The following is a 14,885-nucleotide window of genomic DNA, read 5'->3' on the forward strand; positions in this document are numbered from 1 at the left end:
GAGAGAGAGAGGCAGGAACATCAGTCTGTTCCTGTACCTGGCCTGACCAGGGCTTGAACTGCCACCTCTGCACTGCAGAGCGATGCCCTGACCAACTGAGCTGTCTGGCCAGGGCGGAAGTATTTCTAAAGTAGTAAAGATTCAGCTAAAGATTCAGCTTAGACTCTCAATTAATAAATGTATTTTCCATTTTTATAAAGATTATAGCTTTAACTGTTCTAAGTAGTTCATTTTAACTACCACGTAGATTTGTCAGCAAAGTTGGAGTTAACAGTGACATCGCAGGAAGAGCAAGAAAGGCTCGTCGATCGGGAGAAGGATCGTCCACAGGTAAGTAGAAAGTTAACTTTAACTTTCTGGTGTAATACTGTTTTCTATGTTTTATTAATGTAACATAGTCCAAATGAAATTACCTTTCAAGCTAGGCTTTCAAAGTCCATAAATCATATATAATAATGTTTTTATAAACTTTTAACTAATTACAAGATTTAAAATAGTGCTAGAATCTATAGTAACTCAATAGCTAAACTTTGTATTTGTAATTGATGCTAAAAATATACCCAAATATTGTTTGTGTCTTTCATTTTTATAACTTCCTTACATGATAAAGAAGGTAGTATCAAGTACTGAATTATATGATTAAATGGTTGAAATTATGAACAATATAACAATAATGGCCATTGAAATGGATTCATGTGAGAGAGTATTCATCATCAGTAGTTCAGAATGTTCAGTGTCATATTGCTAGTCACTAATGCAGGGTTTAACTAATAAAGGTTAAAGCTTTATTCTTCTTTGTGATCTTTATGTAAGTGACCTCAGGGTATACATTCAGGGAGAGAATGGGATCATAAAATCATCTCTACTGCCTATGAAGGGAATCCACTTTTTCTGGTGGAACCTTTTGTTGTTAGGGTACAAACAATAGCTTTTTAATTTACATCTTTCAGTGTAGAAAATCAGTAAATATTATTAATTTTTTTATCCACAATCATTAGTGAATATAGAACATATCAGACATGGATGCACTAGATAACTATATTGATGCATACATAAACTATCATATATATCATTTGAATTAATTTTTTTTAAGTGAGAGAAGGAGAGATATGGAGACAGATTCATGCATGCACCCTAACCAGGGTCTACCCAGCAACCCCTATCTTGGGCCAATGCTCTGCTCACCTGGGGCCTATGCTCGCCACTGAGCTATTTTTAGTGCCTGAGGCAGAGGCTCCACAAAACCATTCTCAGCACCCGGAGCCAACGTGCTCGAATCAATCAAGCCATGGCTGTGGGAGAAAAAAGAGAGACAGAGAGAAGGGAGAGGGGGAGGAGTGGAGAAGCAGATGATTGCCTCTCTTCTGTGCCCTGACCAGGAATTGAACACAGGACTTCCACACGCCAGCTAACGCTCTACCACTGAGCCAACAAGCAAGGGCCTGAATCAGAGTTTAAGAGTTCATTTTTTCTTATTGTTGTTAATCATTTTGACTCCTAATAATTTAAAGTTTGCTTCTTCTTGAGTCATTATCCTTTTTTAAAAAATTTTGTTTTTCAATTATAGTTTATGTTCATTGTTATTTTGTATTAGTTTCAGGTATACAGCATAGTGGTTAGATAATAAAAAGGAAAAAACAACTTGGAGACAGAACATAACGGTGATCATCAGAGGGGAAGCAGGGTGGGGGGAGGTAGAAGAGGGTACAGGGGGAACTAATCATGATGGAAGGAGAATGACTTGGAGTAGTGAACACAAAATGCAATATATATATATAGTGTATTTTAGAATTGTACACTGAAGCCTACACAATTTTATTAACCAGTATCACCCTAATAAATTCAATAAAAAATATATAGTATACTATTTTTAAAAATCATATACTTTGCAATGTATTTTTACCGATATTTCCAATACGTACCTAGCACCATAATCAATACAATATTATTGACTATATTTCTCCCATCCAAGTACTAACCAGGCCCGACCGTGCTTAGCTTCTGAGATCAGACAAGATCGGGCGCGTTCAGGGTGGGATGGCCGTAGACTTGACTATATTTCTTATTCTGTATTTTATATCCCTGTGATCATTTTGTAACTACCAAAATGTACTTCTTAATTTCTTTACCTTTTTCACCCAGTTGCCCACCCCTTTTCCCTCTAGCAACCATCATTCTGTTCTCTATATCTATGAGTTTGTTTCTCCTTTGTTTGTTTATTATGTTCTTTAGATTCTACTTATAAGTGAAATCATGGTATTTGTCCTTCTCTGCCTGGCTTATTTTACTTAGCATAATATATCTAGTTCCATCCATGCCGTTGCAAATGGTAAGTTTTCATTGATTTTATGCCTGAATCATATTCCACTGTATCTATGTACCACTTCTTTTTTATCCACTTGTCTATTAATGGATACTTGAGTCATATCAAAGCATGACTGTTGTAAATAATGTTGTAATAAATATATGAATAAAAATGTGCATATATTCTTTTGAATTAGTGTTTTAAGTTTCTTGGATATATACCCAGAAGTGGAATCACTAAGTTCATAAGACAGTTCCATTTTTAATTTTTTGAGGACACTCCATACTATTTTCTATAGTGTCTTCAATGATCTGCATTGCCACCAGTAGTGCACAAGAGTTCCCTTTTTCATATTCTTGCCAATACTTGTCATTTGTGGATATATTGACGATAGTCATTCTGACAGGTGTGAGGTGGTATCTCATTTTGGTTTTAATTTGCATTTCTCTGATGATTAGTGATGTGGAGCATCTTTTCATATATCTATTGGCCATCTGTTGTCTTTAGAGAAATTTTTATTCAGACCCTCTGCCTGGTTTTTTTTTTTAGAAACATTCAGGAGATTGTGTGTGTGTGTGTGTGTGTGTGTGTGTGTGTGTGTGTGTGACAGAGACAGAGAGAGGGACAGGTAAGGACAGACAGACAGGAAGGGAGAGAGATGAGAAACATCAATTCTTCGTTGAGGCTCCTTAGTTGTTCATTGATTGCTTTCTCATATGTGCCTTGACTGTGGGCCTTCAGCAGACCAAGTAACCCCTTGTTGGGGCCAGTGACCTTGGGTCCAAGCTGGTGAGCTTTGCTCAAACCAGATGAGTCTGCGCTCAAGCTGGTGACCTCAGGGTCTCGAACCTGGGTCCTCCGCATCCCAGTCCGATGCTCTATTCACTGCGCTACCGCCTGGTCAGGCTGCCTGGTTTTTAATATGATTTTTTTTTATGTTGAGTAGTATGAGTTATTTATAAATTTTGGATATTTATGAGATGTATTTTTGGATGCTTATGAGATGTATCATTAGTGAGTATATTCTCCCGTTCAGTAGGTTATCCTTTCATTTTGTTGGTGGTTTGTTTGTTTTTTTCTGTGCAAAGACCTCTTTAGTTTGATATAGTTCCACTTGTTTATTTTTCTTTTGTTTCCCTTGCCAAAGAAGATATGTCAGGAGAAATATTGCTGAAAGAAATCTCAGATTTTACTGCTTTAACTTTATTGGTTCTGTTCCCATTTTCAGCAAATATGGGGTTAAGTAAATAATTATTTCTATACCATACCCTCTAGCTATAAATTTATGATTATTTAATGTGAAATTTGGGGAGCATTACTCATTTTCCAAAGGTTTTGCCTCATATATTGTATGAACACTATCCCTTTTTGATGACCCCAGAACCTTAGAGCAAAAGGAACTGTAAACAGCAACGGGAGAAAGAACAGCTAGTGCAGACAGAGGAAGGCTCCCTATCTGTCACTGAGGCGCAATGTCACCTCCTCTGGCTGTGTAATGAAAACTGCAGGTGGTTAAGACGAGGGGACAAATGATGTGTCTTTGTCTTATTTCTGTCTGACACATGGGAGCAGGGAGGTAGAGGGCATGTTAAGTAGCAAAGAGTGGATGTGAAGAAGAGCACAAAATTAAGAAAGCCCTTTTTGAAATTTTGGAAAATTTTGCTTCTTTACTGAAACAGAAATGAAGCAGAATTTACAACTATTCAGTGATCTGTAATGGTAAAATTAAGCACAAAACTATTTTTATTGATGAAAGTCATGACAATTAAACTAAGAGCCAAGCGACAAAATTAATGGAAATACAAATGTTTTTTTAATGAAGTAATAACAATTATTCTTAATATCAAACTTTTATTAAAGGTTGAAGAAGAAAATAAGATGCATACAAGTAGTGAAATGGAAGTGCAGGGAACATTGAATGCTGCTGCTGACAGCAGTGAGTTAACTCAGCAAAGGAGGAGCAAACACACTGACAAGCAGAGACTTCCTGTTATGGAGAGTGACCGTTCTAATTGGTAAGCCTATAGCAATATTTAACAATAAGTAATTATTTCCCTGTAAAACAGATTCTAATTTAAGCTAATATTCCTTATCAACAAATTATATTTTTCTACTAGGGATATTCATTCAACTTTTCCTGATAATGAGGAAAATGCAAATTAACAATGAAATACCATTTTTTGAAGTCATGATGGTAAATATTTTATTTTAAAAAATAACAAGGGTTGCCTGACCAAGCAGCAGCACAGTGGATAGAGCATAGGACACAGAGGACTCAGGTTTGAATCCCCAAGGTTGCCAGCTTGAGCACAGGCTTATCTGGCTTGAGCATAGGCTCACCAGCTCTTGAGCACAGATTTGATGGCTTGAGAGTGGGATCATAGACATGACCCCATAGTCACTGACTTGAGCCCAAAGGTCGCTGGCTTGAAGCCCAAGGTCACTGGCTTGAGCAAGGGGTCACTCACTCTGCTGTAGCCCCCCAGTTAAGGCACATATGAGAGAGCAATCAATGAACAACTAAGGTGCCGCAATGAAGACTTAATGCTTCTCATCTCTCTCCCTTCTTGTCTGTCTGTCCCTATCTGTCCATCTCTATGTGTATCTCTCTCTGTCCCTGTCTCGCTAAAAAAAATAAAAATAAAATAACTAGGGTTGGCAAATGGGAGAAAAGGGATTTCTTATACAACATTGGTAGATAAAAATTGACATATCTTTTTTGAAGGGTAATTAAGCAGCATGTTTCAGAATTTCAAATGTGTCGTTCCTTTATCCCAACAGCTTCAATTTCAAAACTAGAACCTATGGAAAAACATGACTTGTATATACACCTGCACACAGTCTAAGGACATTTATTATATATTATGTATATATGACATATAATAGGTCATTATGTATATTATATATGTAGTATGATGGATATTAAGGATATATAATATACATATATGCATCAAGGATACTTATATAAATGTTACATACAGGGTATATATGTCCATGTATATATGTGTATATGTAGTATAAACACACATAAACATATATATACATACACACCACATCTTCTGTGTCCATTTATGTACTTACTCTATTTATATACCTTGGCTATTGTGAATAATGCTACAGTGAACAGGGGAGCACAGACATCTCTTTGAGATCCTGGTAAAGGATGGATGAAATTGCCTATAAATGTTTATTAGGTCCATTTGGTCTAATGTTTGTTTCAGTTTAACATTTCCTTGTTGATTCTGTCTGGATGATCTATGTGTATTGCTGAACGTGAGATATGACAACCTCTAATATTATTGTAATATCTATTTCTACCTTTAAATCTGTTAGTATTTGCTTAATATTCTTAGGTGCTCTAATGGGTGTATATATATATATTTATAATTGTTATTTCTTTTTTATGAAGTGATCCCTTACCATTATATCCAGACCTCCTTTGTCTCCTACTACAATTTTGGCTTAAAGTCTGTTTTGTCTGATATAAGCATAGCTATAACTGTTCTCATTTGGTTTCCACTTACAAGGAATATCTTTTCCATCCCTTCACGTTAAGCTTGTACATATCTTTAAGGATAAATTGAGTCTCCTATAGGCAGCATATACAATAGTTGGATCTTATTATTTAATCTGTCAAGCCATTCTGTGCCTTTTGATTTGAGAATTCAATCCATTTACAAAGTAATTATTAACAGGTAACAATTTATAAATGGAATCTTACTGTTTTCTGGCTGTTTTGTAGTTTCCTTGTGCTTTTTTAAAAAAAATTTATTTACTGATTTTAGAGAGAGAGGATGGGGGCACCAGGAGTAGAGAGAGACAGGCAGACAAACAGACTGAAACATCAATTTATTTTTTTATGTTCCTTGACCAGGGATTGAACCGACAACCCCTGTGCTTCAGGATGAAGCTTTAACTAACCGAGCTATCCGGCCAGGGCATCCTTGTTCCTTTTTTCCTTTTTGCCTTCTTTTTTGAATTGGTTTTCCATAGTGGTATGCTTTAATTAAGTTCTCTTTATCTTTTGTGAATCTATTGTAGGTTTGGCTTCTGTAGTTATATAAAACATCATATAACAGTGTATTTTATGTTGATAACAGCTTCGGTGTTTGTTTTTTTTTATAAAACTTTACGTATTTACTCTCCCCCTTTTTTTTTTTTTTTTTTTTTCCATTTTTCTGAAGCTGGAAACAGGGAGAGACAGTCAGACAGACTCCCGCATGCGCCCGACCGGGATCCACCCGGCACACCCACCAGGGGCGGTGCTCTGCCCCCCAGGGGGCAATGCTCTGCCCATCCTGGGCATCGCCATATTGCGACCAGAGCCACTCTAGTGCCTGAGGCAGAGGCCACAGAACCATGCCCAGCGCCCGGGCCATCTTTGCTCCAATGGAGCCTTGGCTGCGGGAGGGGAAGAGAGAGACAGAGAGGAAAGCGCGGCGGAGGGGTGGAGAAGCAAATGGGCGCTTCTCCTATGTGCCCTGGCCGGGAATTGAACCCGGGTCCTCTGCACGCTAGGCCGACGCTCTACCGCTGAGCTACTCTCCCCTTTTATGTTTTGTTTTGTTTTGTTTTGAGAGAGAGAGAGAGAGGGGCAGGGAGAGAGACAGGAACATCGAGCTGCTCCTGTATGTTCCCTGATAAGGGAATCGAACCGGCAACCTTCATGCTCTGGGACAACACTCCAACCAACTGAGCTATCTGGCTAGGGCCCCCTTTTATGTTTTTAATGTCACAACCTACCTCTTTTTATGTTGCAAATTATTCATTATTAAAGTATTGTAGCTATAGTTATTTATAGTAATTTTTTAGCCTTAATAGTAGGATTATTTGGTTAATACATCATCATATTACATTATTAATGTGTTCTGAATTTGACTATATTTTCACGTTTATATTATCTATTATTGTCCTTTCATTTCAGTAGGTCTTGTGGTGATTAACTTTCTCAGGTTTGGTTGTCTGTGAAGGTTTTGTTTTTGGTTTTGTTTTTGCTTTATTTTTTAAATTTTGCCTTCATTTCTGAAAGGCAGCTTTGCTAGACTGAGTGTTCTTGGTTGTCAGTTTTTTTCTTTGAGCAGTTTGAACATGTCATCCTACTTTCTCTTGTCCTGTATGTTCTCTGCTGAGAAATGTACTGACAGACTCACGGGAGTTTCCTTTTAAGTTACAGACCTCATTTTCTTTCTGTTTTACAATTCTCACTTTGTCTTTGATGTTTGACAATTTTATTATAATGTGTCTTGAAGAAGATCTTTTTGAGTTTATTTAGTGACTTGTGAGTTTCAGGAACTTGGAAGTCCAAATCTCTTCCCAGATTGGGGAAGTTCTCAGCCACTGATTCTTTAAATAAGCTTTCTACCCCTTTCGCCCTCTCTTCTTCATCTGGAACTGCAGTCATTCACAAATTGTTTTATTTGATAGTATCCCAAAATTCAAATAGGCTTTCTTCACTCTTTTTTATTCTGTTTCTTTGAAGGACTTTTAAAATAGTGGTCCTCACCTGCAAATTAAGAAAGTAAATAAAAATGAAAATGAAAAATGGACATCAGAAGAGCCAGTGTTGGAGAGGCTAATTCTGGTGGTCTGCTTCTAGTGAATGGTAACAGCAGTGAAATTGAAATAGATCAGGATGGTAGATTGTGAAATCTATAAATTTTTTATTTCTAGGTGAAGGAATATTAGCAGTGATTATTTTTTATGGAAATAAAGCATCATGATGTAGTGTACAGGACAAGCAAGAGAACGTGCAGCTCTATCAGATACTGTTGAAAAGTTAAGATAAAAATTGACTCTTACATTAAGCAGTTTCAATAAATAGCTGTCATGAAAGCCAGACTGTAATGAAGAAGTATAAACAACTCTTTAGCGAATTTTTACTGGGAAAGGCAATAAAGAAATGGGTGACACAGTGGCCCTCGTCTACCACGGGGGTTAGGTTCCAGAACCCCTGCAGTAGGCGAAAATCCGCAAAGTAGCAACCTTATATTTATTTTATTATTCATATATATTTTAAGGCTTTATAAACCCTCCCCACACTCATATAAACCTTTCCCACACTCTTATAAAAACTTCTTATGCTTACTTTACCGCAAAAATAATTAAAATAATAAACATCTAAAGATACCTATATACCGCAAAATCCCACAATATTGCAAAAAATCTGCGATACAAAATTAGATATATACAATTTTAAAATCTGCAATACAGGGAGACTGCAAAAAGTGAACCAAGATATAGCGATGGACAACTGTAATTGAATATATATCTGTGTATTGTTGGAAAATATCCAATAGAGAAGCATGCATTTATTAAACTAAGTATTAGAAAGCTCGCTGATTGTATTACATTATATTTTTTAAATTATAGTTAACTGTGTATAATTTTAATATTTTTCAAACTTGTATTTATTTTAATATTTTTTTAATTTATTGATTTTTATTTAAGTGAGAGGAGGGGAGATAGTGAGACAGACTCCTGCATGCACCCTGACCAGGATCCACCTTGCAAGCCCTATCTGGGGCCAATGCTCAAATCAACCAAGCTATCCTCAGTGCCTGAGGCCCACACTTAGACCACTTGAGCCACTGGCTGCAAGAGAAGAAGAGAGAGAAGAGGGGGAGAGTGAGGGGAAGAGAAGCATATGGTTGCTTCTTATGTCCAGGGATCAAACCTGGGATGACTACATGCCGGGCTGACACTCTATCCACTGTACCAACCAGCCAGGGCCAAAATGTATTGATTTTAGTGAGAGATCAAGGGGGGGAGAGGTAGAGAGACATAAATTTGTTGTTCCGTTTATTTATGCATTCATTGTTTGATTCATGTATGTGCCCTGACTCGGGCTGAAACTTGCAACCTTGTTGTATTGGGATGACACTACCCAACTGACCTACCTGGCCAGGTCGTCCACAGTGTATTATATATTTCTAGCACATCCAGATTTGTGGTAAAAGGTTCTTTGTTCAGAATTGGTTCCCCCTTGGAATATTCTTTTAAAATTAACATGCAGATAATTCCTTAAAAGTTACATGATCAGCCTGACCAGGCAGTGGCACAGTGGATAGGGCGTTGGACTGGGATGCGGAGGACCTATAGGTTCGAGACTCCGAGGTCACCAGTTTGAGCGCGGGCTCATCTAGTTTGAGCAAGGCTCACCAGCTCGAGCCCAAGGTTGCTGGCTTGAGCAAGGGGTCACTCGGTCTGCTGTAGCCCCCCAGTTAAGGCACATATGAGAAATCAATCAATGAACTACTAAGGAGCCACAGTGAAGAATTGATGTTTTTCATCTCTCCTTTCCTGTCTGTCTGTCCCTATCTGTTTCTCTCTCTGTCTCTGCTACAAAAAAAAAAGTTACATGATTTTAAAAATTATATAATAATAAATATATAAACATTGAGATCATACTGAGTGGAGTTTAATCATTTGTAATGATTCTGGATATTATAGTGCCTTTCACAGTATCATCATGAATAAGTATGATTTTGTATGCTACTCTGAAGTATTAGGTTATATTAACTTAATAGTCTTTCTTAGATTCTGGGGAAAGGGGAAGATCCTACTTAGATACAATAGAAAAACAAACTAGTAACAATCTATCACAGATTATTACTTTAGATTATAAAGATTTAAAGTATAAACAAACATGCCTTCTGTAACAAAGGTGGCATTGAGACATACTGGTGCTCAAAAAGTATGTGTGCCAATGGTGAATAACAGCTGAATGAATGTCTGTTGATGAATTTCTTTAGAAAAACCCACCTTTAGTTTACTGAAAGAATATTTCCAATATTACGTAGTTATAAAATCTTTCTTATTTTAAAAAAAAATTTATGTAATTTTCAGAAATTATAATTATAGCTAGAAATGGAATAATAATACAGATTTATTTGCTATCATAGAACTTAAACACACTTAAAAGTAAGTGTTACTTTCAAGGCATATTATGACACTCACGTTTTGAAGCCAGATTTCTGGATTTGAATTCAGGGTTTGTTTTCGATCGGCTCATTAGACTCTGGCAAGCTACTTAGCCTTTCTGTGCCTTATTTTCTTCCTTTGTGAAATATATAATATATTGCCTACTTCCCACAATTTTTATGAAGATTAAAATGTACCTAAAACATGTAAAATGCTCATAACAAAGCATAGTAGTTGCATAGTAAGTCCTTAAAAAATTAATACCATGACTGTTATAAAATTGTTTCTATATAGACTTAAGCACTACTTTCCAAATAGGTTTTAGTTCCAGTAAAAACTTCTTTCAATTGAAAATGACAATAAAAAACCATAGTATCTTGTTTCTTCCTATCAAATAATGCAAAGAACAAACATTATGCTTTTCCTTTTGCTTTAACCGTCCTCTTCATCTAATTTTAATATTTTGTGTTAATATTATTAGTAGTATATTTTCTTTGTCCCTTGATGTTATTCTATTTATTGCTTAATTCTCCTTACAAAAAATTAATTAAAATGCAGAGATCATATATAAGAAACAGTAGGTTTAGATCTTTTTTGTATTTTAAATATTTAATACTTACCTGAAAAAACCTGGGTTTTTTTTAGGTCTTCAAAGAAAACATCTAGTGAAGAGAAAATTTCTACTGAAGAGAAAATTTCTAGTGAAGAGAACAAGGTATTTAAAAAAATTAATTATCAGCCTGACCAGGCAGTTGCGCAGGGGATAGAGCATTGGACTGGGACGTAGAGGACCAGGTTCGAGCAAGGAGTCACTTGGTCTGCTATAGCCCCCGGGTCAAGGCACATATGAGAAATTAATCAATGAACAACTAAGGAGCCGCAACAAAGAATTGATGTTTCTCATCTCTCTCCCTTCCTGTCTGTCTGTCCCTATTTCTCTCTCTGACTCTGTCTCTGCCACAAAAAAAAAAAAAAAAAAAAAAAAATTAATTATCAGCCGGACCAGGCAGTGACGCAGTGAATAGAGCGTCGGACTGGGACCCAGAGGACCCAGGTTCAAAGCCCCGAGGTCACTAGCTTGAATGCAGGCTCATCTGGTTTAAGCAAGGCTCACCAGCTTGAGCCCAAGGTCACTAGCTTGAGGAAGGGATCACTTGGTCTGCTGTAGCCCTTTGGTCAAGGCACATAGGAGAAAGTAGTCAATGTACCACAAGGAAGAATTGATGCTTCTCATTGCTCTCCCTTCCTGTCTGTCTGTCCCTATCTGTCCCTGCCTCTGACTCTCTGTCAAAAAAAGAATAAAAATAAATAAATAAATTATCAAAAAATATCTATAGTAAAAACATTCTAATATATTTAGTGAAACAATAGAAAATCTTCCTTTGTTCTAGAGATTTACTTTGTGCAAGCAATTTAGAAATACTGGTTCTGATAAAGGTACCTTTTTGATAAAAATCAGTTCTTTTAAGAATACCTGTGTTTGCCTGACCAGGCAGTGGCACAGTGGATAGAGCATCAGACTGGGATGCGGAAGGACCCAGGTTTGAGACCCCGAGGTTGCCAGTTTGAGCGCGGGCTCATCTGGCTTGAGCAAAAGCCCACCAGCTTGAGCACAAGGTCACTAGCTTGAGCAAGGGGTTACTCACTCTGCTGTAGCCCCACGGTCAAGGCACATACGAGAAAGCAATCAATGAACAACTAAGGTGTTGCAACGAAAAACTGATGATTGAGTCTTCTCATCTCTCTTCATTCCTGTCTGTCCGTCCCTATCTGTCCCTCTCTCTGACTCTATCTCTGTGAAAAAAAAAAAAGAATACCTGTGCTTTTGCTTTTATAAAAAGGAGTATATTTATCACCTCTATACACTTAGCATATTTTACCAACATTTTGAAAACCACTTATTTATTCATAGGTCAAAGAGAAGATTGATTCTATGGATGACCTTGATGACTTAACTCAGTCATCTGAAACAGTTTCAGAACATTGCGAGTTACCTCACTCCAATTATAAGAAATTCATGTTGCTAACTGAACAACTTTGCATGGATTGTAAAGGTAGCACCATTGTGTAAACGTAAAGCCTTTTTATGTAAACCTTAGTGATATATGGAAATCTTGTCTAGTTCTGCATCACAGGGGGGTGTACTGTTGAGCTATTTATCTGGGAAATATGTTCTATATTCATATAAAATGAGAGCGATTGTATGGTCTCAGCCCCAGAGCTGTGATGATTTCCACAGTACCTTTCTCAGTGTGGATGGTAACATCTCCTGTGCTTACTCTCTCTGCTTCTCTCCTACGCCTTCACTCAAGGTCACGTTGTGGAGATTTCCCTCCTAGAAGACCAAATCATCTCAGAGCTGTTTTTCCTGCCATTTCACCCGAAGCCTTGGTCTGCATTACAGGCATATTATTATCATATTTAAAAATTCAGATCTCATTATGTGGAAGACTCAGCTATTCTTATTGCTATAAGGTTAAAGGCCACGATCCTCTAGCTACATTTTGGATCATTTCGTATTCTTCTTTCCGTCTGTGTTACAGCCACTGTCTTATATAATGTATTTTCCTATAACAGCTCTTTGTTCTCCGCAGCTCTGTTAGGTATACTACACATATATGAAGTGTATAGTTTGATAGTTTTCACCTAAGTAACACATATGAATTCATCACCGCAATCCAGACAATTACCATATTCATCACCCGTAAGTTTCCTCATGCCCCATGACATCCATTATTATGAGATTGCGAATTGTTTTCTGAAGTTTTGTACCATTTTCCATTCCCACCAGCAGTGTGTGAGGTCTTAATTCCTCCATGTTTTCACGAACACTTTGTCAGTTTTTAAAATCTTAGCCATTCTGATGGGTGTGTAGTTTAGTATGTATTGCTCTAATAACTAAAAATGTTGAGCATCCTTCATGAGATATTTGTCATCCGTGTATCTTTTCTAAATGGTACAGATCTTTTGTTGTTTTAAAAATTAGGTTGCTTGTTTTCTTATTTGTTGAGTCTTACGGGTTCTTTGTATATTCTGGATACAATTCCTTTATCAGCTATAATTTTTGCAAGCCTTTTCTCCTAGTTTGTGGCTTGTTTTTCTATTCTCTTCACAGGGTCCTTTGAAGAGGGGAAGTTTTTCTTTTTTGATGAAATCCAATTTATCCATCTGTTCTTTGCTTTTGGTGTTCATGTCTAAGAAATCTTTGCCTACCGCTAGATCACAAAATTTTGAGTATTTTTTTAGAAGTTTTATAGTTTTAGGTCTTTCGTTTAAATCCATGATTCATTTTGTGTTCTCAGAAGTTCCTGCTGTCAAAGTTACTAATCTTTTATTCTGTGATAATTAATGGCATTCATTACCACCCAGTGTATTTTTCATGTCTGTCATTATAACTTCGATTTCTATAAGTGCTATTTGGTTTTTAAAAATTAGCTCCCATGCCTCTAGTTACCCATTTGAGCTTTGTTTCGGGATATAGTTGTTACTTATAAACAGTCTGACCCTCTTACGATTTGTTCGGTGAATCCAGAGCAGTGCTGGCTGAGAGCTCCTCACTCCCCACCACTGAGCAGGACTTCCCTGCCTACTCTCTTCTCTCTGTGAGGTATGAGTGGTGCCAGCTGGCTCATGGGAGCAGACAGGAGCCTGGTGCTGTGTGAGCACCGGGCACCGTTTCCTCTACTCTTTCCAGATGTTTCTCCTCTGGTCACCAGAGATTTCCCCCAACATATGTGCTGTTCATTCCTTAGCTGAGTACGCTCTGAGGATCTCCAGGGTTCTCTTTCTGTTCCACCCCCTGTCCAGTGTTCTGACCTGTGATCACTTTCTGCCTCAGTTTCCCCAGACCCTAGGCTTCATCACATAACTCAAGGAGTCTGCTAGACCCTGCCTGAGCCCCTCTCCCTGTGTGATGGCCTGGAAATTCTCTCAAGGCCCTGAGCTGAGACATTCATTAGGCTTGCTTCATTTGTTTCAGGAATCATTGTCCTTCATTGCCTGACATCTGTTGTCTTGAAAAGAAGTCTTTAATGGTTATTGACTGTTTGGTTTTTTGTTTGTTTGTTTGTTTGTTTGTTTGTTTTCTTTTTTCTGAAGCTGGAAACAGGGAGAGACAGTCAGACAGACTCCCGCATGCGCCCGACCAGGATCCACCCGGCACGCCCACCAGGGGCGACGCTCTGCCCACCAGGGGGCGATGCTCTGCCCATCCTGGGCATCACCATGTTGCAACCAGAGCCACTCTAGCGCCTGAGGCAGAGGCCACAGAGCCATCCCCAGCGCCCGGGCCACCTTTGCTCCAATGGAGCCTTGGCTGCGGGAGGGGAAGAGAAAGACAGAGAGGAAAGCGCGGCGGAGGGGTGGAGAAGCAAATGGGCGCTTCTCCTGTGTGCCCTGGCTGGGAATCGAACCCGGGTTCTCCGCACGCTAGGCCGATGCTCTACCGCTGAGCCAACCGGCCAGGGCTGACTGTTTGGTTTTTGCTTGCTTCAGCTAGGAGGGTAAATCAGCGCCTGGCACTCTGTCTTGCCAGAAGCAGATTGCAGTAGGCTTTGGCACCTGCTGTAGAGTCTAGAATGCCCTCCGCGCCACTTTGTCTTACTGCTTCCTCTCAATCTGTGTGCGTCAGTGTGGCCATCTCCTCTTCTGGGACGTCTTC

General features: G+C 38.2%; 1 protein-coding gene across 3 annotated transcripts in view; it reads left to right on the top strand.

The window, feature by feature from the left end:
* The window catches only part of ANKRD26 (ankyrin repeat domain containing 26), a 99,786-nt gene that overhangs the window by 51,601 nt on the left and 33,300 nt on the right, over positions 1–14,885 (top strand). For all 3 annotated transcript variants that reach the window (XM_066280250.1, XM_066280252.1, XM_066280251.1), the window contains 4 exons: positions 248–330; positions 4,166–4,320; positions 10,871–10,940; positions 12,138–12,279. In XM_066280250.1, coding sequence (XP_066136347.1) covers positions 248–330; positions 4,166–4,320; positions 10,871–10,940; positions 12,138–12,279 — 450 coding nt within the window. The remainder of the gene's footprint in view (positions 1–247; positions 331–4,165; positions 4,321–10,870; positions 10,941–12,137; positions 12,280–14,885) is intronic.

Source organism: Saccopteryx bilineata, chromosome 5 (genome assembly GCF_036850765.1).
Source record: "Saccopteryx bilineata isolate mSacBil1 chromosome 5, mSacBil1_pri_phased_curated, whole genome shotgun sequence".
NCBI lineage: Eukaryota > Metazoa > Chordata > Mammalia > Chiroptera > Emballonuridae > Saccopteryx > Saccopteryx bilineata.